General features: G+C 42.1%; 1 protein-coding gene across 1 annotated transcript in view; it reads left to right on the top strand.

The window, feature by feature from the left end:
• The window catches only part of LOC308102466 (regulator of G-protein signaling 12-like), a 47,895-nt gene extending 23,175 nt beyond the window's left edge, over window positions 1-24,720 (top strand). Inside the window, exons 5-18 of the mRNA XM_080452188.1 lie at window positions 3,873-4,063; window positions 5,201-5,293; window positions 6,160-6,303; window positions 7,703-7,885; window positions 8,476-8,626; window positions 9,841-9,938; window positions 10,642-10,845; window positions 11,131-11,204; window positions 11,316-11,442; window positions 11,920-12,016; window positions 13,793-13,854; window positions 14,921-15,032; window positions 15,298-15,855; window positions 23,832-24,720. Coding sequence (XP_080308314.1) covers window positions 3,873-4,063; window positions 5,201-5,293; window positions 6,160-6,303; window positions 7,703-7,885; window positions 8,476-8,626; window positions 9,841-9,938; window positions 10,642-10,845; window positions 11,131-11,204; window positions 11,316-11,442; window positions 11,920-12,016; window positions 13,793-13,854; window positions 14,921-15,032; window positions 15,298-15,855; window positions 23,832-24,133 — 2,396 coding nt within the window. The 3' untranslated portion in view covers window positions 24,134-24,720. The remainder of the gene's footprint in view (window positions 1-3,872; window positions 4,064-5,200; window positions 5,294-6,159; window positions 6,304-7,702; window positions 7,886-8,475; window positions 8,627-9,840; window positions 9,939-10,641; window positions 10,846-11,130; window positions 11,205-11,315; window positions 11,443-11,919; window positions 12,017-13,792; window positions 13,855-14,920; window positions 15,033-15,297; window positions 15,856-23,831) is intronic.
• Window positions 24,721-24,929: the final 209 nt, after the last annotated feature.

The raw sequence follows: 24,929 nt of genomic DNA, 5'->3' as shown, positions 1-24,929 counted from the left end.
CTCATCTGAAATTATTTTGTGCCAGGGACCCCCATACAAGATTTGAACTGGTTGTTAAAATGTTTCAAACATATTCCACATATTTGACATTTTTTCAAGATTCTTGAAAATGGTAGATATTCGAGCTTGTAGATTTTTAAAATAGCAGATGGTTAGAGTGGTTAAACTGAATTTGATGCTGTATTATTGCTGGGGACCCCCTCAAGGACCCCTGGGGGTCCCCGTACACCACTTTAACGTGGTCATGTACATGACCTGATACCTGTGTGTTCACTGCCGCTTGAGGCAAGGGGGTAGTAAAGTGGTTTTGAGGCTATAGGTTCAGCACTAGCTAGTTCAGCTAGTGTTTGTTGTCTGGTCTCCCCCTTTCACAGTGGTATTAATAATGTTTGCTAACATGTCGGCCACTGAGGTTGTGACGTGGAGTGCTCTTGTTGTGGCCTCTTCACCGTGATTGGCATGCAAGGCTGTTTCCTCTCTGAGCCACGTTGTTAACAAAGCAGCACAAAATGTGGCAAATGTAAAGATCCCCAAAGCCTTTAAGAAAACACAACACCCCAAATCCAAACAAATGGCAGGACGAGGAGCTTTGTGTGTGTGGAGTTTCATACGTATGTACGCCAATACATACAAGCTAGTTAAGCGAACCTCAGACTGTCAGGCTTTGCTTGAAGACTAATCCCTGGTGACACATCGACTGATTCAGCTGGGCGAGTGCACAGGGGCCACAATCTAAGCTTGACAGACAGAGGCTGCATTAGTCATTTATATCAGTATTTACCAAACACTGGGTCGGGACCCATTTTTGGGTCACAGACCCGAGTGAAATAGATTTTTTGCCTCGAGCTAAGTTTGGGAACCACTGATGTATCCTGAAACACACACCAAAAGCTGTCGCTATGTTGCTGTACACTATTTACAACCCCTTTATACCTAGTTGAGAGCTGTATGTACAGACATATTAGAAAGAGGCTGATAGAGACAGCCTGTCACGGTTAAAGATTAGCCTAATTTATGCCTCGTAGTGTGAGCACGATACTCGCCGGAACCGGTATCCCGCTGGTCCCTTATTCATATTGTATGACAACTGCTGTGCAGAGCTAACAAGCCCCACTGTGCCCCCATTGTTTTATTTCATTACGGCTGCTTTCCCTGCATGCCATGGTGGGCTCACCCAGCTCTAAAGTGGCCATCTGCTGCCATGATAGGAGGTACTATGAAGATAAGAATGATAGTTTTGAACCTTCACCTTTTTCTTCACCCCCGGATGTCCCGGACCCTGTCTCCTCTCTATTTTTCAATTTCCTTTGTTCTACCCTTCGTCTTCCTGTCGCATGTGCTTTGCTACTTCCTCACAGTTAAAAGTAGTCTGCATTTAACATTTATCATGTGATGATGTTGGTCGCCAGTTTCCGCTTCTCCACACATGAGGCTAATAGCGCTCTCCCCTCATAGACGATTTATTGATTAATTGGTTCGTCTAACCAAGACGTTAGTTAATTAGTCATTTTTGTCTTTTGGCTTTCTAGCCATTGTGAATTCAGCATTAGAATGTTCAGTTCTCAAACTCGCCAACGAGAAAAGGTTGGTCTCTGCATGATCGTATGCAGTAAACTAAATTTTACAGACTTATTGATGATCAAACTAAACGTTTATTCGACAAATGCGTGGTGTTTACTTTTAAACACTCCATTAGATGGTTGAATGTGCTTTAAGAGACGTGGTGATGGGAGCATTCTTGGTTTTCAGTCCCTGCTACAGCCTGAGTTATACTCGGTTTGCACGTTGCTGTCTTGCAACCGAGTATAACCGATCTACAAGCTCGCAACTCGTCGCAGCATAACGCGCTGTGCGCTTGTAGATCGGCTATTTTCGGTGCACAACACCGACTCGCAGCTAAGTATAAATCAGCCTTTCTTCACCTCTCACTTGCTCAGTGACACAACACATTGCTGTGTTCTTCACGTTGTGTGTGTGGTAGTGGTAGAGTTTTACTATAGTGTCCTTGCCAGAATCACTCTACTACACCCTTTTTTGTGTCTGAGGTTTCAGTGTTTTGTAGACTAGTTAAAGGGCACCATTTTAACTCTTCAATTAATTCAGTCCTCTGCATTTACCCATCCTAACAATTAGGAGCAGTGGGCACCAATTAGTACACTGGCCAGGGAGCAGTTAGGGGTTAAGTGTCTTACTCTTACTCAGGGACACTTCAACACAGAGTGGGCGGATCAGGGGGCAAACCGGGTATCTTCTTGGTCTCTGACAGTCTCTCTCAACCCATTCAGCTATGGCCACCTCTTCTCTTTGAGTTTTAGCTCAAAAGCTGAAAAAAGTATTTATTTTACCCTCACTCGTTCACTAATCCCGACCCACTCTGTCCTGTGTAGACTATGTGAAACTGTGTCAAAATGATAGAAAACAAAGTCTTTAAACTTCATAAGTCTTGTTTGTAATTTGCACACAAAAACCATGCCGTAACCACATACTAGTCTAATCAATAGATTAAAGTATGTAACTAGCATGGGATTTTGACATGGATCATATTTAGTAACCTGTAATTCAGCTGTGAATGGGGTTTAACCACTTAAACCAGGGTGTCAAACTGGTGGCCCGTGAGCCAAATGCGCCCCCCCAAAGGGGTCGATTCCGGTTTAGAAAAATCCACGACCATTATTCTGTATCTGTCTGTACAATAGATACTCTTTCCTGAGTCCCTGCCTGCCTGGTGCAGCTTCAGTACTTAAGAGAACAATAGATGCTGATTGAGTTGCGCTCCAACCCCCTGTTTATCATACTATCAAGAGTTGTACTCTTTGAAGTTCATGGGAATAGAGGTACTACTAGGACAAAATGTCACTGCTGAAAAGTGAGTCTCTTTTACTGAGCGAGCGACATAAAGGCTGTTTTTCTAAATAAGAAGAGCATGCTAAACGCACACACACACACACACACACACACACACACACACACACACACACACACACACACACACACACACACACACACACACACACACACACACACACACACACACACACACACACACACACACACAGACAGATGCCAGATTGCCAGCATTGCTAGAAATACATTTATAATGATAGCCAGCCTACAAATTTTTTCCCGGAATTTTCCATTATTGTATTATTAGTGCATTGTAGATTGTGATCACTTCAATAAAAAGACAGAGTTCATTGTCTGAGTTTGCTCTAAGCAGGCCTGGCTAAAATATAGGAACAGTTCTGTAGCAGTTACAATGACTTTAGTTATTTCTACATTTGTTTTACAGTGTTTCACCAATCCATTTCATGAACATGTCGTAGTTATAGCAGGGACAGTAGGCTATTTGAAATATAATTGTTCTATTTTCAAATCTTTAATGGAAAGTGTCCCCTCCAAAACAAAAAAGGCTACATTTTTCATCTCTCGTCATACAATTTTTTGTAGCCTACGACTGTAATAGATGCTAATAATTGAAGTAGCTAATCTTCTTCATAATAAACAAAATTCATAAAGTGAGATACCGTAGTTGTAGCAGTGACTGAGACAACTGGTTGAAATACAAAAGCAGTGACAGCATTGGGAGACTGTCTGGGAGTATGCGTGCAACGCGTGCACAACTGGTCCGGCCCTTTATGAAGTAATGTTTTGCCAGTCTGGCCCCATACCTAATGAGTTTGACAGTCCTGACTTAAACTCTAGTGCCCCAATTCTGGGCATGGCATAATAGGCAAACATTCTGCAAAAATAGCCAAACATTCGTAGAAAATAGCAGTGGTTAATGGTGAAAATAGAAACACCTTTACTCTATCCTCAGCCTTCCAGACTGTAGCCTAACCATGTCTCCTCTATATGGCTCTTCTCTCTACCAGACTATGGCGGTGGTGGTGGTGGAGGGGGCGGGGTCCAGTTGCAGGGCTGCTGCAGTCAAAGCAGTCTGAACAGCAATGGCAGCCTGCCCGGTGCGTCCACCCACCGGAGGCTTTCGGAGCGCCGCGTGGCCAGCTGGGCCGCCTGCTTTGAGCGTCTCCTCCAGGACCCCGTGGGAGTACGCTACTTTTCGGTAAGCTATGGGCATGCAAAGCACCCTGTGAATTGAGTGTTTATAATTTGTCACATGCATCATGTACAATATAGCTGGTAGAAACATCACAGGCAGTGAACAAAAATAATAAAGGTGTGACATTTTAGATGATGTTCGGATATTCAGAAGGGGATCTCTGATGGTGATATCAAAGAAAAGGACCCGCGCACTGTCAGGAACTTGAAAAAAAAAATGTAGCTCTTTATTAATGATGATGATGTTCGGAGACTTAAAGGGCAAGACCACTTTGGTAGAGGTTTGGGTTGTGTAGTTACCTTGCCATGATGTAACTCCAAAGGTGGACTAGAAATAAAAAATAATTGCTCAATTGTTTAGAAAATGATAATTCAAAATATGCTCCTCATTGACTTACATTGTACGGTAAAACAGCTCTCAAAGTCACTCTTTTAGCACATAAACGAACACAAACAAAGCTGATTCTGACAATATAGAACATCACCAAACCCAGTACTGTTTGTTTTTTTAATAAAAATGTCAACTTCCTGTTGATTTTACTATTTGAAGATCCGGATCCGTGGATCCAATCCGGGTTTTCTTCTTAATAAAAATAGCAAAATCAACAGGAAGTTAACATTTTTATTCAAAAAACAAACAGTACTTGGTTTGGTGATGCTCTATATTGTCTGAATCAACTTTGTTTGTGTTCGTTTACATGCTAAAAGAGTGACTTTGAGAGTTGTTTGAACGTATAATGTAAGTCAATGAGGAGCATATTTTGAATTATCAATTTCTAAACAATGGAACAATTATTTTTGATGTCTTGTCCACCTTAGAGTTACATCATGGCAAGGTAACTACACAACCCAAACCTCTACCAAAGTGGTCTTGCCCTTTAACTTGGGCAAGTGGAAAAACTGGCATTAAAACCTGAAACACAAAGAAACATTGACATTGATATGTTTTTTTTATTATTATGTTTTGGGAATTACCTGTTACCAGGGTTGATTAAATCTATAGCTCTCTCACTTAATCGAATTATTTCTGTCCAATTAGCTCATATACCCACTTTTAATTACTTGAAAGCTCAGTTGGTGGTAAGATGAAGACCTGATATAGGTTTTGATATAAAAGGGCAATGAAACTCTGTCTCCACAGGAATTCCTCAAGAAGGAATTCAGTGAGGAGAACATCTTGTTCTGGCAGGCCTGCGAATACTTCAGTCATGTCCCTGCAACTGACAAAAAGCAGGTAAGTGACCCATATACAGCTATTGACAATCACAAGTCAATGCGTGTGTGTAATTCAAAAGTTATAGCACTAATACACTGTCAACTGTCAACTGTCAATGTTGCTTTCCATGCTTAAAATATACAAACTCATGATACTGAATCTGGAAATCAAATGGCATGTTGAAGTTGTGTTGTGTTGAAGTATAAAAATTCAACATGCAACCATAATAATTATGTGATGCTCTCTCTCTCTCCCTCTGCTGGTTGAGATGGACAGACTGGGGAGGGGGGGGGGGGTTGAGTTGTTCTCAAATGCATTGATGGCTTGTTAACGATCATAATTGACTCTGAATAGGCGGAGATGTTTTTACAATGCCCTTGTCAAGTTTCAGCTAGGGCCTATTTGAAAGGCTACCCAAAGCTTACTGCTTACTGTAAGTCGCCCTTGATTAAGAGCGTCTGCTAAATACCCAAACTGTAAACTGTAAAGCAGTACTAATAAAATAAACATCATTTTCGTGAGGCAAGGCATCACAGACCCCCGGCGACACCGCAGAGCCCAGGTTGGGGAACCCTGCATTACACCTCAAATGGTGCTATGAATGATGAGATGTAGATAGATAGACCTTTATTGATCCCGCGGGGGAAATTCAGTCGTTACGACATCAGCAGGATACACTGATATCAACACACACACACAAACAGACACATTCACTCACCTATGGCGGAGGAAACCATGCAAGGCACCAACCTGCTCATCAGGAGCAGTTGAGGTTCAGTGTTTTGCTCAAAGATACTTCTAAAGGGGGAGGGTTAGTAAGAACAAAATGGTGTTTTCTGTGAATGCTGAAAAAAAATCTGTCGCATTTCCTATGTTTTCTGCAGCTGTCACAGAGAGCAGGAGAGATCTATAACAGTTTCCTGTCCAGCTCTGCCACCACACCAGTCAACATCGACAGCCAGGCCCAGTTGGCCGACGATGTTCTCACGTCCCCGTGGCCAGACATGTTTAAGGCTCAGCAGCTACAGGTAACAGCTAAAATTATACAACAGTTGGTTTCTGATCCTGCAACATGTTTGGCAGAGAGTTGAAGAGGTAGGAGTTGCTTAGCAGCGCGAGCTGAATTACTATTCATCAAACCTTGATAGCTCAGCGACTAAATCACAATATGAAATAAGATATCATGGTTTTGATGATCTATGGCAGGGGTTGACAACGTCTCATACTGTGGGCAAAGCTAAAACGAACCAACCCCCCATCCATTAACATGGCATTACAATACTATCTTTGCTTGTAAGGAGAGTCTCTATTTAATAATATAAGAGTAACTGCATTTAAATTTGTATGAAGAAAATATAATGTATATAGCTGCTATGATGCAGGAAGTCCTGTTTCATCATTCTCCATGCCTGGAAGGTATATCTGCCCCAGCTATTTAGCAACAGAGGGAAATAGAGAGATGCCAGGTCCACCAAGGCCTCTCTTCCTTGTGAACAGACAATGCTTCCCTTTCAGCTGATAATTCAAGTGAACGTTTGCTATGTACCTACGATTTGTGCTTCTGCCAAGTTTAAGTTTACACACGCAAGCACAGTTACAGATGTTACAGATGAATGAATGAGAGTGAGGGCACACAGTTTAGCCCGAACCTTTGTAGATTATACCAAATGTCACAACCGCTGTGTGAATCTGTGGGCTTAACTACTGTAACTTCCTTATCAACAGGAAGTTAATGTTCCTCCCCTGCAATGCTCTGGCTCCTCCCTGGGGAGACGTGCCCCGCAATTCGGACACACTCACTCTTGTGTTCCATTGCTTTAATACAACATGACAAGACAGCAGTTTAGTATTTGTCACATAACCCCAGGAGTTCCTTGGTGAGCTACCAAATGCTGTTAAAGTGGTTTCTATATTTGTGGCTTTTTGAGTACATTACTTGAGTGGTTGGAATAATTAGATCGATTCCGTTGGCATCAGGCAAAGCCAGTCCATGGCAGAAAAGTATTATGATTTAATAAAGGAAGGATTCTGTGTGCTGTCAGAGGGTCTGTTCTCATTTTAGTCACTTTGTACAAGGAAGCATATTGTCATTCTTGGTGACCATCTGGGATTGTTTACCAGAGAGCTCGGAGCTTTTACCAGAGAGATAAACACATACTGGTATACACCCACACTAAGAAACTATAGCGCAAGTGCACACAAAGGCAGGCATGGCCACACACACCCACACCCACACTCAAGCCTGTTTATTTTCAACTTTCACATGCACCTGACTTAACCATAACTGTTAGGACACCTGTCATAACATCAGTCATAACCATATGTTAACAACACCAGGTCTTTCGTCTCATCCATGTCTTCCCTCCATTCCCTGTGCCTCTGTCTCCGCCCCCCCTCTCTCTCTCTCGCTCTCTCCTTGCCCTGTAGATCTTTAACCTGATGAAGTTCGACAGCTATTCACGGTTCCTTAAGTCCTCCCTGTACCAGGAGTGCATGCTGGCTGAGGTGGAGGGGCGTTCCCTGCCCGACCCCTACCAGATACCCTGCAGTCCTGCACCCTCCAAGCACAGTGCCAGCTCTGATCGATCCACCCTATCCACACCCAAAAAGGTGCCGTGAACAATTTTGACCTTACACGAGCTCACATACTAGTGGGAGAAATGGTTGTAGATCGCTCGTAGATCGTCTATTTTCAAATAGCCTAGGACCTAGGTATAAAACAGGGCTAAAGTGGTTAATGTATGTTTTGTAATATCATAATTTATATCTGAAAAGTAACTAGTAGTAACTGAAGTTTTTAAATAATTGTAGTGGAGTAAAAGTACAATATTTGCCTCTGAGATGTAGTGGAGTAGAAGTAAAAGTATTGGAAATTGGAAATACTCAAGTAAAGTACAAATACCTCAAAATTGTTCTTAAGTACAGTACTTGAGTAAATGTACTTCGTTACTTTACACCACTGCCACCTGGATTCGAATCCCTCTTGGCCAAGGGAGATATCATGCCTCTGGGCAACAAGCCAGGGCCCCTCTGCTATATTTACCCTTTGAAGTCGCTCATCGAGAAACCCAGTACAGGTCACAGCACCAATTGGGCGTGTTTATCAAGGGTCATGGCCATGGGCGATTGTTGCCACGGTTTCATTGATTGCATTTTGCACCTGACGCTTAAGAGTGATTAATCCTACTTCCAAACTATAGGAGGCCCGGAAGCAGAGATCCGGGAGGTCCATTAACGATGAGTCCAGAGATGACAGCGCCGATAGGAAACGTGGCATCTTCTTCTCCTGGTCTCGCAACAGGAGCTTTGGGAAAGGAAGCAAGAAGAAGGACATTGGAGACATCAACATGGGTGAGAAATGATAATTCCTCCTAAGTCCTAATGTGTATTCTATCCATTTATCTTCACACCACATTTGCATTTTTTGATTGGACATGTGAGGGCAGGAACATGGGGTCTATCACCCCATCTATGTCACGCATCACAATTTCCTAACAATATGGTGATTTCTTATGGATACTGCCCCACTGCCTGTAGCACCAATTTAACTGAATTTCATACCCCTGCTGTTTGGCAAATAAACACTCAAATGCAAAACATTTATTGGCTTATGAACACCTTTACTTACCAAGAGGATTATGTGGTGACGAATAATAATCAATACGGCATTGCTGATTGTGGAAGTAGTGTGAGCTCCAGGGTTATTATAAATGACTAAAACTAGAATTGAAAAAATGTTTTATAAGCTGAAATACTGCAAGAAAAAACTCCCGCACACTGTCTTCAAATGCAATTAAAACAGTTTTAATGGGAATAACAACGTTTCGGTCTGTTAGACCTTCATCAGGTTATCTTTTAGGCCTATCCTGAAAGATAACCTGATGAAGGTCTAACAGACCGAAACGTAGTAAAAAAGTTTTTTTATTGCATTTGAAGACAGTGTGCGGGATCTTTTTCTTTCAATAAGTTTGGGCCCTCGTTTGGTCTTCTCCTACGCACCTGTTGCCTTCGTAGATGTGCAAAAGACTTGCTTTGTAGTTAACTGGGAAAAAAACAACAAAAATCATAGAGAAAATGTCCTTAGTATTAAATGCTCGAAAATAGCAGCTCTACAAGCTCACAAGGCGGAGCCTTTTGCCATTTTTCGGAACTTGTTGAATCTTGCCCCTGACTAATCTATATTACAATAACAAAACTAAAACCAACGCTAAAACTAATCAAAATGAAACTAAAACTAAGCCTGTTAAAAAACTAGACTAAACTATCAAACCCACTTTAAAAACAAATCAAAGAAGGACCGGGCTCCTAGGCCACAATGTAGCCTGACAGCGTGTTGCGGGTTCGAGTCCTGATCCCGACGGCCTTTGCTGCGTGTCACTCCCCATCTCTCTCCCCATTTCCTGTCAGCCTACTGTCCTATCCATAATAAAGGCATAAAAATCCCCCAAAAATGTATAAATCAAATCAAAACTAAACTGATATTGAAAACAAAATACAAATATAATGAAAAATACTAAACTACAATAACCATGTTGTGAACTCATCTTCTGTGTTGTGATGTGCAGACTACTGGGGCAGTAATGGGCGGAGGGAGTCCCAAGGCTCCTTATCCTCTGGTACCAGCTTGGAGATGGCCACTTCCTGCTCTGCCGGCAAAATCGAGGTAAGATCCTTGTGGACGAATTACCATGGCAACACAGAGCCTAGACAGCATGTGACAGCGTGTGTGTGTGTGTGTGTGTGTGTGTGTGTGTGTGTGTGGGGGGGTTGTCGACGAGCCCACTGGTTTTTTTGGGAATTATTTGTGGATCTTAAGGTAATGGAAAAGTGCATCTATAATGAAAGGTTACAATACCCTATAAGCAGCACCATCAACATACATACATAAAAATATGTTTGTATGTTTTTAAAGGTGATTTGATCGTTTCTACTGTCTTAACCCATTAAGACCTGGGGCCGATTCTACAAACCGTTTTCTGGAAAACTTATGTTGCTATTATCAGTGGTGCTCAAACGTTTTCATGTCAAGGACCCCCAACATTATATGTGTTTGGCCAAAATAAAAATATATTCAAACTTAAAGATAGCAGATCTACACGCTCATAAAGTATAAAATAATGGTTTAAGTGGTGGTTAAACATATGCGTTCCCGGATTGAATGAGTTAAAATGTGCAGTGGGGGTGGGTTGAAGCACAGAGACGGAAAGTAGAGCGTGACATGACGTCACCGATGGTTCTAGGGAGTCCTATGTTATATCACTCAGTATCTGGCTGAGTCACCAGGTCGACCCCTGCATCAACAGTTCTTTTTTTCTTAAATATCCGTCAACGCATTCCTTATTATTAATATCCAATTTCACCTTCAGTCTGACAGCCGGAACTCACTGGCTGCGTGGGAGCGGGTGAGAGAGTGCTCATCCAAGCACTGCAGTGTGACGCTGCCCGACGGCTCCTGCTCTTCCATCGCCCTGCGGCCCCGTACCTCCATTAGGGAGGTCTTGCGAGACCTGTGTATCAACATCGGAGTGAACATGGCCGCCGTAGACCTCTTCTTGGTGGGAGGGGAGAAGGTGAGTGGACCGCCAGCAAATTGTGAACGACTGCTGGAAAACAGAAAACACTGTCAGTGTGCCAAATTACATCTTAATGTTTCCAGGAAAGGTTTCTTAAGAAACTGAAACTTTCCTCTAGAAGTGATTAGAATAATAGAATTTCTGGCATGTCCCTCTAATATACTTTTTGTGTTTGAGTCTCAGAGTAATTTGGCATTGGAGATGTACAGTGTTTTGACGTTGTAATATACATTTTCTGCTCTAAACACCAACCTTTGTTTTTTTTGTTTAATTTTCTCATAGCCATTGGTTTTGGATCAAGACTGCATGACCCTCAGTACTCGAGAGCTCAGACTGGAGAAGCGCACCTTGTTTAGGTTTGGATTACAAACATTCTTTGTGATCGCTCTTGTTCTCTTTGTGATCTATTTGATTCCTATGATTTTCCATATCATTCCATTCATTTAGTCTTTTCCCTCTGTCTTTAGATTGGACCTGGTACCGATTAACCGCTCGGTGGGCCTGAAAGCCAAACCCACCAAACCAGTCACGGAGGTCTTGCGTCCTGTGGTGGCCAAATATGGCCTCCACCTCGCTGATCTGGTGGCCAAAATAGTAAGTAGTCACGGGTCGCTGTGGTATCATAATGGGTTTGAAGCTCCTGTGTGTGTTCATGGACTAGCTTGTGTACTGTATGACAGTGCCACAGGGTGGAGTGTCCTGGGCAGGGGAGGGAAACGACCGCATCCCTTTCCAGCTCCACTTGGTGGTTAACTCTCTATGACTCAAACCAAGTCTCTGAAGACGGAGTGCCGGGGCTATAATTAAGGATGACGACACACTTCAAACATGCTGCTTCCCTCCTCCCCTAAATCCAGGAAGTTTATTTTGGTCCTGTGGGTTTGCAGGCATTATGGCTGTATTATACAGTAGGATCAAAGCTTGAAGCCATATCATGAATCAGGAAAAGCCTCTTGAATTACGCAGTATTCTAAAGCGGTGCGCATCCATAAAATGGCATCCATATACTCAAAATGTAGAATCAATCTCAGCACACACTAAGATGCTAACATTCCAAATGTATTGTTTTAGAGTGGAGAAACTGAGCCTTTGGACCTTGGTGCCCCCATATCTAGTCTGGACGGCTTGCGTGTTGTGTTGGACCGAGCAGACCCAACCTCAGGGAAAGGTAAGGTCACCTGACAGTGGTTCTCAAACCTTTTAATCTCAAGGACACACAAATTATATTGGCCGCGGAGTGGACCCCCATCTGAAGATATTATGTGCCTGGGAACCCCATACAAGATATGTGTTGTTAAAATGTTTAGAAAATATTCAAAATCTTCCAATTTGTTTAGATTTAGATCGTCTATTTTCAAAAGGCAGATGTATGTAAGGGTTACGACTTTGATGCTATATTAACTAATTTGGCTGGGGACCCCATGAAACCCCCTCAAGGACACCACAAAAGCATGACAGTGTTGCCTGCAGCTGAAGCGACTCTCCTCTAGCTTACTGACACAGTGAAGTACTTGCACATCCTGAAAATGGGAGAAATCCACTTTGTTCCGGTGTTGGCCTGCTTCTTAGAACATTTCATTTCCAGGAAATGATCTGGACTTCAGTAATCAACATCCACTTCTTTTGTTCCACTTCCATTGTTGATAAATCCATACAGTGTCTGTACTAGCCTTCCCAGGGCCCTAACCACTTAAACCCTATATACTTTAGTTGACCGGAGTCCCCCAGGGCTCTATTCTAGGCCCTCTCCATTCTTTTGGATCAGCTATTTTTGCAGAATGTTCACCCCAGAATAGGGACACTGGTGTTCAAGTGGCTAGGCAAAGTTCTGTCCCCCCACCGCACGCCATATTCACATATAACCGTATAACATGATTGACAGCAAGACATTACAACCCTTTAGTTTAGAGAGTTGTCATAAGATTAGTTCATACATCAACGTAGGGTGGTCTGACAAGGTTTTTACGACAAGTCGCCCGAGAGGCAAGCTGTCTAGAACAGCATTCGTCTTTATGTCCCCCTAGTGTGTGTGTGTATGTCCCCAAATGTTTGTGTACATCCGTCTGTCCTTGTCGTCCATGTCTGTCCACGGATTATGTCTGTCCACAGCTAATCTCACAAACCACTACACGGATCAGCACAACATCTCTTGTGCACAGTAGGTCATAGAAGTCAATCCCTGAATTTTTGACATTTTGAGAATTCATTATCTCAGATCTACCATTCGGCCGATCCACCGCTCCATATTGATTCTTGGTTCAGTGGATGAGAGATTATGAATTCACAAAATGGGAAAAATGTATGTAACAAATATATTAAATATATATATATATTCATGGGTTGACTTCCATGGCATACTGGCAGCGTGCACTATAAATTTGGCGCCTGCAGTACTTTGTGAGATTAACCGCAGAGACAAAAGCCACAGACAGACAGAGACAGACAAAAGGTCTTCTAGACAGCTTTCCCCTTAAGCGCCACACCTTAAAAACATTACGTTGGTGGCGGCATTTTCGGCAGTGGGGGACCCCCAGAGCAGAGAGGACTCTATTCAACTTGTACTGTACACTTAGTGTATAGAGAGCACTCAATCCATGGATTCAGTGCTCTGGAGGGAGCTGTTTGTTAAGTTGTCTTGCTCAGGGACACTTTCACACAGTGGACCGGGAGGCGAACCGGTGACCTTCTGATTACCAGACGGCCTCTCTACCCACTCAGTCCACCCGAAACATGCTTTGGAGTCAAGAGTAGGACAACCGTGTTCAGATTTGAACTGACAATCTTGGGAGCATCTAGAGCATCTAGAGAACATGTTAACACAATGAACCAGCCACAGTGCTTGCAGTGCTCCCACAGGGAGGACATGTGATGATGGATGGCTCAGATGAACTTCAAGTGTCGTCTCGCTCCTGACCTCTCTGTCTCTTTCTCTCATGTCATGTAGACGTCAAGTCCAAGTCTTCGTCCTTAAAAGGCCACCCACCAACCAGGAGTCTTTCTGCAACGGTAAGTGAAGACAGCCTCTCTCTTCTCGTACTCTACTCGCAGAATGCCCAAATAAGCAGTTTTGTGCTTTTTCCATTGCTATGCTGCTTCTGTTAACCACTTAAACCTTATTACCGGTATGTGTACTTCATTGACTGGAGTCCCCCAGGGGTCTATCCTTGGCCCCCTCCCCTTTTCCCTCTATACCAAATCTCTTTGCTGAAAATTTCCAATCTAGAAGCTCACTGCTAGGGCTGGAAAATATGGACAAAATTAAATATCACAATATTTTTGACCTAATACCTCGATATTGTGATGATAATATCTATTTTCTTTAAAAAAAATTCAAGAATAGCCATAATATCTGATCCACAAGCTCACAATGCGCCGCGATGCAACACATTGTGAACTTGTAGATCTGCTATTTCAGTTATTCTTCAAAGGTTTTGACACATTTTGAAACTATGAAATAAGTGTTAAGTGATTAAAACCAGGAAAATACAACACTTTTGCCATATCTCGATATTACGATATCTAGTCTCATATCACAATATTGATATAATGTCAATATTATGCCCAGCCCTACTCATAACGCATATCTGCTATTTTTGCACAATGTTCTCCTACTGTGACATGCCCAGAATAGGGACGCTAGGGTTCAAGTGGTTAACATGTTATGTCGCTCACTATGGCCTCCACTAAGAAAAAGAATACTTCTCGCAGTGAAAAACTTTTAATTGGTGTTTTCTGTTGTTGGCATTCTTTGCTCTAACACTGGCTGTCCTTGCCTCACTCTTGGTGTGTTAGCCATCACGCGCTATAAGGCTATGCTTATTGTAAGATCATAGTGGGTCTACATGCTGCTAGTAATAAGGTCAGTGAGGTCACTTGGTTACCAAGACAACAGATGGAGCGAGAACATCTTTATATGACGGCCTCTGTAAATCCTGAACCTGCTCAGTGGGGGGCTTGGCAGCATGCACATCGCCTCATCACAGTGCTACTGTCACCTGCCGATACTCCCTTCGGAGCCTCCTCACTCCCTCCCATCCCCCCCTAATGGAGTGCATTGTCATTGCATCTGCAGGGAGATGAGAGGTCGTCAGGAAAGGACTTTTCTCTCAGAGCAAGCGGACCAGACACAACGTTTCCAGGGGAAAAGAGAAAGCAGAAAAAGATTAATATAGATGAAGCCGAAGGTAAAAAAAAAACACCACCCCCACACTTTCTTCATCCTCTCTTTTTTTTCATAAAGCTGTGGTGATTCCTCTCAGCTTTGCTTAGCCTCAGGACTAACGTTTATCTCCACGGTGTCTCTTAAAGAGGGTTGTTTTCCCTGTGAAGTGTGATGCTGCTAAGCTGCATGCCAAATTCTACTAATCCTCCTGTTCCATCCAGTCACCTGTTAGAGGGGGAAGCATCTGTAAAGTAACCATGTCTCTTTTTGTTTTCCTTCCGACTCAGAATTCTTTGAGCTGTTGAGCCGGGCGCAGAGCAGCCGGGCCAACGACCAGCGTGGGTTGCTGTGCAAAGAAGACCTGGTGCTCCCTGACTTCCTGCGTCTGGCCCCTCCCACCTCCTCCGTCTCCGCCGACCTGGCGTGCTCCACCCCTGACCCCCTGAAACGAGGCCAGGGCGCAGGCCGGGAAAACGGCACCTACCCTCGCCCTCCCCTGAGCTCCAGCCTGCGATCAGAGAGCCTGGACTCCTCCCTGGGCTCTGCCGGTGCCAGACGGGCCCTCCTACCCCCTCCTCCGCGCCACCCGTCCTTTGGCGCCCACCTCTCCCCCATCACCCGCCCCATAGAGACACGAGGGGCCCTCCGAACTGTGGAGGAGGACGTTCACGGCGACCTGACCCTGGTGGGGGAGGGTGACATCGCCAGTCCCAACAGCACCCTGCTGCCCCTCTCTCCAGCCCCCCTGCCGACCCTCGAGAGCAGCCTGCCAGAGGCCAATTTTACACCCCCACCACCCTGCTCCAAATCTAAAGATGCGAGTGGAGAGGGAGAGTCATGCTCAGGTATTTCTACAATGTGACATACACATACTGTGTGTGTGTGTGTGTGTGTGTGTGTGTGTGTGTGTGTGTGTGTGTGTGTGTGTGTGTGTGTGTGTGTGTGTGTGTGTGTGTGTGTGTGTGTGTGTGTGTGTGTGTGTGTGTGTGTGTGTGTGTGTGTGTGTGTGTGTGTGTGTGTGTGTGTGTGTGACTGTGTGTGTGTGTGACTGTGTGTGTGTGACTGTGTGTGTGTGTGACTGTGTACTCATGTACAGATGTGTGAGATGTACAGATGTGTGAGAGAAACTTTTGCCGTGACCTTGCCCTCAATGATACAGTAGCTTCTAATACTACACTGACTTCATGCACTTTAATTGCAAACTGAAACTGAGTCTCCCATTGTCCACCAATCAATGACACTCCTTTTGAATAGTGTTTAGCGTACATAGCAAAGCATGTGATTGGTCGATTTCAATTGAATTGAGACTAATTGTACATTGTGTATATACTGAAATGCTTGCAGATTTTTTTTTTACTGAATTTTCATTCAGCACCACATTTATTTTCTATATGATTGTGACCAGTGTATTCCAGTTGGGAATAAACTGGTCCAGATAGGAGTGACATTGTTTTATATTTTTGAGTGAATGATAATTGTCATTGATCGGCAGATCTGTTGTTAACAATATATGCATTATGCGATAGCCATTTGACAGTAGTGTAGTCGGTGGATGTTAGGTTTATGTAGCCTGCTACAGAATTTAAATGAGTCACTTGCCATTAGCAAGAATTTTCACCGACATGAGTTCATTGTGTATAATATAATTGCCTAGTTATTATTGCACAGCACAGCAGAGCACCATACTGGGACCCATGAAATTGTTATTTGGGGAAGCAACATTTGTGATTTGTTCTCAAACCCTCTTCACAAATCAACTCCTTGTCTTCACTCTTCTCCATCCCACCTTTTTTTAATCAAATGCAATTCAACAATGTCTGCTGCAACGGCAAAAAGTAATGTTTTCTCCACTAGTAATTAAAAGGTGTCATCTCCCACTGTGGCATGACGAGCAGTGGCAGAGGAAATGACATTGGAGAAGTGCTCCTCGGAAGCGGCGACATTGTTGAACTGTCCAATCATTCTTGTATCTCAGTGATTCACTCCCTCTCTAGATGCCTGTTGTAGATAATCATTGCCAATAAATGCTGTACCTGTGTTTCCTTAGATGTAATAAATGTCAACATTGGAAACCACGCTTGTCTGTCTTTTTACACGTTGTGATTTCAAACCCCCACCCTGCTCCTCCGCCTCTGCATGCAACTCTTACCTAATCACTCAGTTCTCTCTCTCTCTGCACTCAACTGCCAGCTTTTGTGTCGGGGGTCTTTGGTATTGTGTGTGCTTCAATCATTTCATGGTGTCACTTTTCGCTCTGTGTGTGTATGTGTTTATGTTTTTCACACTGTTTGTGTCCAGTGTGTTTGTATACAGCCCTGCTAGCCATGTGCCTGTGCCATGCATGGACCTGCTTGGTGAATAGTTTTTATTGTGCACGTTTACTGTGACATGTATCCGTCACTGTCGCTCTCTGTTGTGTGTAGCTCTTCTTCACAACTCATTGTGGCATTGTTCAGCATCTGGTCTGTCTTTTGTTAGACGTGTGTGTGTGTGTGTGTGTGTGTGTGTGTGTGTGTGTGTGTGTGTGTGTGTGTGTGTGTGTGTGTGTGTGTGTGTGTGTGTGTGTGTGTGTGTGTGTGTGTGTGTGTGTGTGTGTGTGTGTGTGTGTGTGTGTGTGTGTGTTCATTACATTCTGCAGCACAAGATCTTTATCATGCACAGCAGAAGGATCTTATTTTCCATTTCCCTTCCCTGCTTGGTCAGTTTTCAGTCCTCCACTGTGTGTATATTCTATACAGCAAATCTGTTCTATAGTGGTGTGTGAATATTTAAAACAGTTTTCGGTAAGTTTGATTGAAATGAAACATGACAAAAAAAAAAACACAAATTCACACGTTGCATAACTAGTGTGTCAGATTTTGGTATGCTGCATCTTTTCACAAGTTTTGTCACAGAAATAACCTCGTGGGGATAAACACTTTATCTCCTGTCTCACTGGTGTTTAAATACCCAATTAAAATTGATAACGACATGCTTTGAACCTCCACTTGAAACGATGCCCTGTTGAGCTTGGCTCTTCTTTGAACACTCTATATAGAGAGTAGAGACACAAATAAAGAAGAATTAAGCATTGAGACTATGGCTGGGCAATATATCAATATTATATCGATATCATGTGATATCGTGATATGGCTTAAGTGTTAACCAGAGTACAGAAAATAGTCAATCTACAAGTAGATTGACTATTTTCACTATTTTTGATGTTTGGATCTGTTTGAAAAAAATTGAAATTATGCGCAATAATGTATACAAAGTGTACGGTAAATATGAAAGCTTCAAACATGAAATGTAGTTTATTGGATTTCCCATGGTAGGAGGCGAACGGGATCTATTAGGGTGGCTGGATGGCTGGATATCGGGGTATTTGGCTTAATACTAATGTGATATTTAATTTTGTCCATATCTCCCAGCCCTAATTGAGACCGCTCAGTGTATTATCCCACACGCTTGACCACAAATCTGGTTCGGTAGCTGTGCAGAGAGGTACCCTACTACACACTACAAAACACTCAGCTTAGGCTGGAAAAAGATTTCTGAATTGGACCTTTTAACTTGGATGGCTTGGTCAATAGACAGACAACATGCATGGTGATGCATGTACACAAGATAATATGTGAGAAGCACAATGTCACAGCAGCATCCCTGCATCATCTCTCTACCCTGGTTGCTAAGCGCATCAGCCCGATTATTTTCTTCTCAATCCCGGAAACCATGGTAACCTTATCCACAATTTGACTGAGCGACAGGTTGAAACTGTCGCCGTTGTTTTATATTGTATTTGTTTCACTCTTTGTTCTTCATTGGCTCCAAAATAGACACAGGCGACAGCACCTATGATTCTTTGGCTTTGACTGTGTGCATCATCTGCAGGTGATGCAACACATCAACAGACCTCACAGACAGATAGATAGACCTTTATTGATTCCGAAGGAAGTTCAGTTGTCATAGCAGCACCGCAGTAACGATGAAGCAAAGATGCAGGTAAGGGTAGAGAACAGATAAAATAAAATAAATACTAACACTGGTAACAAAAAGGTAACAATATAATATGAAAGACAGTATAAAGATGACTTAAAGGTAGGGTAAGTGATATTTTTTGGTTAAAACAAAAAGTATTTTGTTAAAAGGTTAAAGCACTATATTCTGATAGTGATCATTGCTATAGAGTGTTTGTTCAGTAACAGGAGTCTCCCCGTCTCTCCAGCTCTTTAATAAACAGAAAATAAATTTTCCGGTAGGTGTCAAAATCTCAGCCAATCAGGAGAAAGTACCAACTTTTAAGCTTCATTTTTATAGTGTTCCAGTTCCAATTTTGCCTGCTAATTTCTTAGTGTCATCACTTCCAATTTCACTTGTTTAACAACTCATTCACTGCCAGAACCTTTTTTTTTTGCGTTTGCCCACTGCCAGAGATTTTTAATTTAAAAAAAAAAGTACTCAGGAGCCGAGATACAAAATGTTTAAGTTTTAAGTTAACAAGGAAGTGGATGGGAGTCTAGATCTTCAACAAATCATATCTCCTTGGTCTTTGGGTTAAAAAATAAATAAATAAATAAGAAAAAAAAAAAAAAAAAAAAGTCGTTTTAGTCGTTCTTGGCAGAGGGGGCTTAAAGGACAAAAGTCGTTTTAGTCGTTCTAGGCAGGGAATGAGTTAATCTATATCCTGATTGAGTTCTCTATCCTGATTGGATAAAATTGGAAATGAAACTGAAACGAAAATGCATTTTCTGTTTTATAAAGAGCTGGAGAGACAAGGAGACTCCTTTTACTGAACAAACACTCTATAGCAATGAGTACTATCAGAATATAGAGCTATTTAACACTTATTTTAACCAAAGAAAATCACTTACCCTACCTTTAACATCCGACCCGGCCCTCTACCAGTAGGTAGAAATAGAGGCATATAGTTATCGTGTGCATCCTATCATCACCAATACAAACGGCATATAGACTTAGCCACCAGTGTATCACCAGTAAAATGGGCATATTGTAGTTATGTACTGAGTTTCAACACTAAAACGTATCAATATGTACACTTAGGCATGTAGTTATAGGTATGTTATGTAGTTAGATATAAATAAGTATACATACAGGCATTATAGGTAAATGTAGGCTACAATCTATCACCAGTAATATGTGCATATAGTATAAATATGTACAGAGATTAGAATCAACAGTAATGTGTATCAACAATATGTATAGTTGACAGTTTTCCTGTGCTCAATGCTCATGATATAACTGTTGAAAGGGGTCAATAAGGGCTATACTTTGTCGTATGACTAATTAATCTTAGCTATTCAGTTGGTTCATACAGGCAGTTATAAAGGCACTATGTTATTTCTGATCATTCTCTCAATCTAGTCTATTTACAGAAGGCTCACACTCATACTTGTTACAATGTCGCCCTCTGCTGGTAACACCAGTCAATTCAAAAGATATTACAGAATATTCTGAGTTCAACTCAGTATTTGGTTCTTATTACTTATTACTGTTAAGGAATTAAACCATAAAGAAGAGTATTAAGCTCAAATAGTGGAAGGTGTTATTATACTTTAGTAAAAGTATAGGTACTTTTAAATTCAACCCCACAATAACAGCTTTATTTATCAACTATACCAATTAACGGGATATTTCACCTTCAAACATGTTTGGGGTCATTTTAACGTCTACTCAGGCTTTTGTGAGCACCCCAGACAGTTTTAGGTTGCTTGATTCAGTATTTAGATATTTGATATGAATTTTAACAGACACGCCCCCTTCCCATACAAATCCATTGTAACTCCAAACTCCATTTTAATCATAATAGATTCATCAATTAAACACCCGTCCTTGGTTCTGGTGACTCATACTGCCCTCCTAATACGTGAGAGGGACATGTTTTTTTTAATTATATATATATTTTTTACATATTTAAAAGTGAAATATCCCTTTAATTCAATTCAGGATATAATTTCACTTGCAAAAAATATATGCTAACATTAATATTAATGTTAATGCTGAAGCATAGTAGTACCAAGGAACAGCTAAGCCTAATATTCATTAATTAATGTCTTGATGGTAACAGGTTGGCAGGCAGGAAGAGTGGGCACCTCAGTGTTAAATTGGCTATTCTTTTGAAAATGTAAAGTATACATGATTAGAACATGCTTGAACATTTGACATTTAAGGCCCAATGTTTCTGCAATTGCTACAAAATCTGTATATCCAGTCATTTTGGGCATAAACACAAATAAGTTGAAGGGTAAATTTAAGTCTGATAATGATGTACAGTGCATGTTCAAATCATATTTACTTTAAATGACTTAAGACCATTTCATAATTCTTATATATATATTTCTTTACATTTTGGAAAAAATAGACAATTTAACATTGAGGTTGGCACACATAAAGACGTCCACTAGGGGGTGATATGACACAGCCTAAATCTAAATCTATTCCCCTTGCAGACAGTGCTGATCAAAATGAATCCTTTATGACATGGGATAATTGGGATGAGTCACAATAAAGCATGTCTTCACATTGGCAAGCTTTGTTTGATATTAGGTTTTATTGTATATCTATCACTTTGTCTTTGGTTATATGATGTTACAGCAATGACGTTAGAAGTCTATCCCAGCCAGAAAAGAAAGGTTTTCTTTGGGGGTTTTTTTTGTCCACAGCACACGTAACAGAAGTGACTTCAAGTTAATGGTCAGAGTAAATAAACAGAACATCTTACCTGTGAGTGAGCTGGCACAAATGCACTCCATGTTGTTTTGTAGACAGCTTGGTCAGGATCCACCTGAGGGTGGAGTGGCTCACTTGAAGTGGTTCATTTTCCCTCAGGCCCTTTTGACTGGTCTCCTCAACTTCTGTACACATGACAGCTGAAAGCTGAAGGTGGGCTGACCCTGAGCCAACCTTCAGTCATCATCCATCTGGCAGTCGGGCAGGTCCTTCACATAGATAGTTGGCAGCCACCGTGTTCCATTTTGGCTCTGAGGAGCATTGCTCTGTGCTTCCATGGCCATGTTAAACAGGAGTGTCAGGATACCATTTTTACAGCACTGAGCAGACCAGGTAGCTAAATAAAATTAAGCTATTAATTTTGAACGCCTTCTGTTGTAAAATGCATCATCTCACCATTAGCACTGTACATTTGGTATAGTTATAACACTTTCTGATAAGCTTTTTACATGGTCCTTGTTTTCCCCCAAATTAGACACACCTACTGCGGAGTGGATGGTGATAACTATTTAAGGTCATCATTTTGTCTCTGTATAAGGTCAGCTGTGGGGATTCATGCCTAATATATACTCCTTCGTACAACAGTGTTACATGCCGAAAATGACAGATCTACAAGCTCACGACGCCTGGCATCCTTGATGCGTTGTTAGCTTGTAGAGTAGACCATCTATTTTCGGTGTATACGACAAAGTTTAACTCAGGCTTCAGCATCTGTTTACAGCAGTCCTCAACAGCTGTGAATCACAGCCAGCAGAGTCCAGGGGTCTGTGTGCAGTGTTTGAGTCACTCTGGCCTCTGTGTTTAGAATGGAGGAGGCCACAGGGTTCAGCAGAGAAGTACCAAGTTTATGGTTCATCTTAACTTTGATGCCAGCATCTGGGAACAGCGGTTTCCAGCTCTTCTCTCACGCAAACCCACAGGAACGGAAGACTGATGAGTCAATGAGTCAACTGACTTATAAATGCAATTCTTATTGGGATTTCCCCCCTTCATCGTTATAGACATAGGTCCCGAGAAACTTAAATTTCATGGAGGTTGAGCTGCTGATTTCATGAAAGTTGAGCTGCTGACCTCACAATAAGAAGCTGACTTGGTACCTTTCCTCTGTTATAGAAACCTCTGATGCCATGTCATGCCCTGCCCTGAAAAATAAGGTCACGTTATTCTGTGTTCTAGTTGAATGAGTAGATGGTATGACGGTGATGTTTTCTGCAGTAATGAAACCAGAGTGACACTGAAGAGCCAAATAATTTCTTTCCTGTGGTCAAAAAACGTTTCTTCATTCATTTTTTAGCAGTTTGTAGGCCTACAGTATCTACTGTCCAAAACGGAACATAATGATCAAAATATGTGTTATTTCAAGCCATGTGTGAAATGCTGGGAGGCCTGCCCAAATGGCATGCCTAGCTGACCAGAGGCCTTGTGACAGCTAACAAGTTTCCCACTTGTTTCATCACTTCATCATGTGCACAGTGATGCATGATTGGCATCCACCTGTTCAAAGGGATCCAAGAAACAGATTTGCTAGTTCACTGATCAATCACTTAACAACATTTAAATGGAATATTTTAAAGCTGCAACACAGAACTTATTTGAATGAAGAAATCATTATTTTACCAATCTGTATATAGAGTTCATACAATATAACTAGTCTTCAGTTGTTGTATGTGGTCTCCCTACCCTTGCACTGAGAAAGCTAGACCCTGCTGAGAGGTAGGACACCTATTGATTGACAAGTAGTAGGACTGCCTGAAGCTTATAAGCACTTTCTCCCCTGTCCAAGAATAGGATTCTGTCTGGGAAGAGCAGTAGACATGGTCTCTCATGCAGGGGTTTCAATCCCCCCCCCCCCCCCCCCATAAGACATGAAAGAAGGATTGCAGCTTTGTTAGGAACCATTGGTTAACTGATTTGCCTTCGCTTGTTGTGAAATCCACTTTAACCAGTCTGCCTATTTAACTGAGGGATGCTGGTACTTGAAAACTATTCTCGCAAAGGCTGAAACAAAACTCCTGGAACCCCAAAAGTAGCAAAAATCACACTGAACCTATACTCTTTGTTTTACTTTTTTCTTTTTATCTTCCCATGTGCACAGAGAGAAGAACAGAGGCTAGCACTGTTGATAGCTGCTCCCAAATAACAGCCTCACCGCCCGGGACCCCTGTCTGCCTCACTGGCCAGGAGGTGATGGATGTGGAGGGAGTGCGTCTAGAGGAGGGGGTGCTCAGCACATCTCGGGGAGAAGTCACTGAGCTCAGCTTAAGCTTCCAGGGGTATGCAGCCGAACTCCGGCAGTGTCAGAGCAAGATGAGGAATGCTCAAATACCCTGCAACGGCCGTGACCCAGCGGAGGGAAAGGACTCCAACACAGACATTTACAAAGCCACAATAGTTTGAAGGGAACCATCTGCCACTCCTGCACTTTTCTAAGCTCAAGGCACTGTCTTTTGAAGGAAGATTAGGGGAAAACAAACCAGAACAATGGATTGGTGTTCAAAGCTGTTCACATCCAGAAAAAAAAAGGGAAAATGTAATTGTGTGGTGATATTTTTATGGTGATATATTGTACATTTGTTAATTGTATTCTGGTGTTCTCTTCTGAATTTGGGGTTCTGAGTAATTTTGTTTAGATATTGTTCAGTAATTAGGAACAAATCAAGGTGTTTTCCCTGTACAGTTATTTGTCATTATTATGACCTGTGTTATTTCGTGGCCACAGAGAAACATTCTTCTGGAACCTCACCTTAAGTAGATGCAAGGGTTCTTGGTTTTAAAAATTCTGGGGAAATAATCACAGTTTAGTTTAACTGGGTATTTCTCTATTTTCTGGTTCATACTTATTTTTGCAATGAACACACAACTGGTACTTCATGTATAAAGTAGGCTATTGTCTATTCCTGTGGTTTTCAATGGCTTTTTGTTTGGTCGCTCATATTGTCAAATTAAGACAAAAAAGATGGTTGACTGTTATTTGAATAAATGGAACCCCTTCTTTTTGAAATCACAAACTTTCTTTAGGTGTTGACCTTATTGCAATGTGCAGGTTGGAACAACAGATGCATGCATCCAAAACTACCCCCAAGAACTCAATGAATGCAAATCTCCTGTGATCCACCTCATGTCTTATGTAAGGCTGTCACATTCCAACATTCGCCCATTTAGTATATATTTGGCCAGCTAAATGTGTTTGCCA

The sequence above is a fragment of the Gymnoscopelus braueri genome, assembly GCF_963280865.1.
Source record: "Gymnoscopelus braueri genome assembly, chromosome: 15".
In the NCBI taxonomy this organism is placed as follows: Eukaryota; Metazoa; Chordata; class Actinopteri; order Myctophiformes; family Myctophidae; genus Gymnoscopelus; species Gymnoscopelus braueri.
The sequence above is the reverse complement of the archived record's forward strand: the minus strand, read 5'-3'. Positions and strand labels throughout refer to the sequence as shown.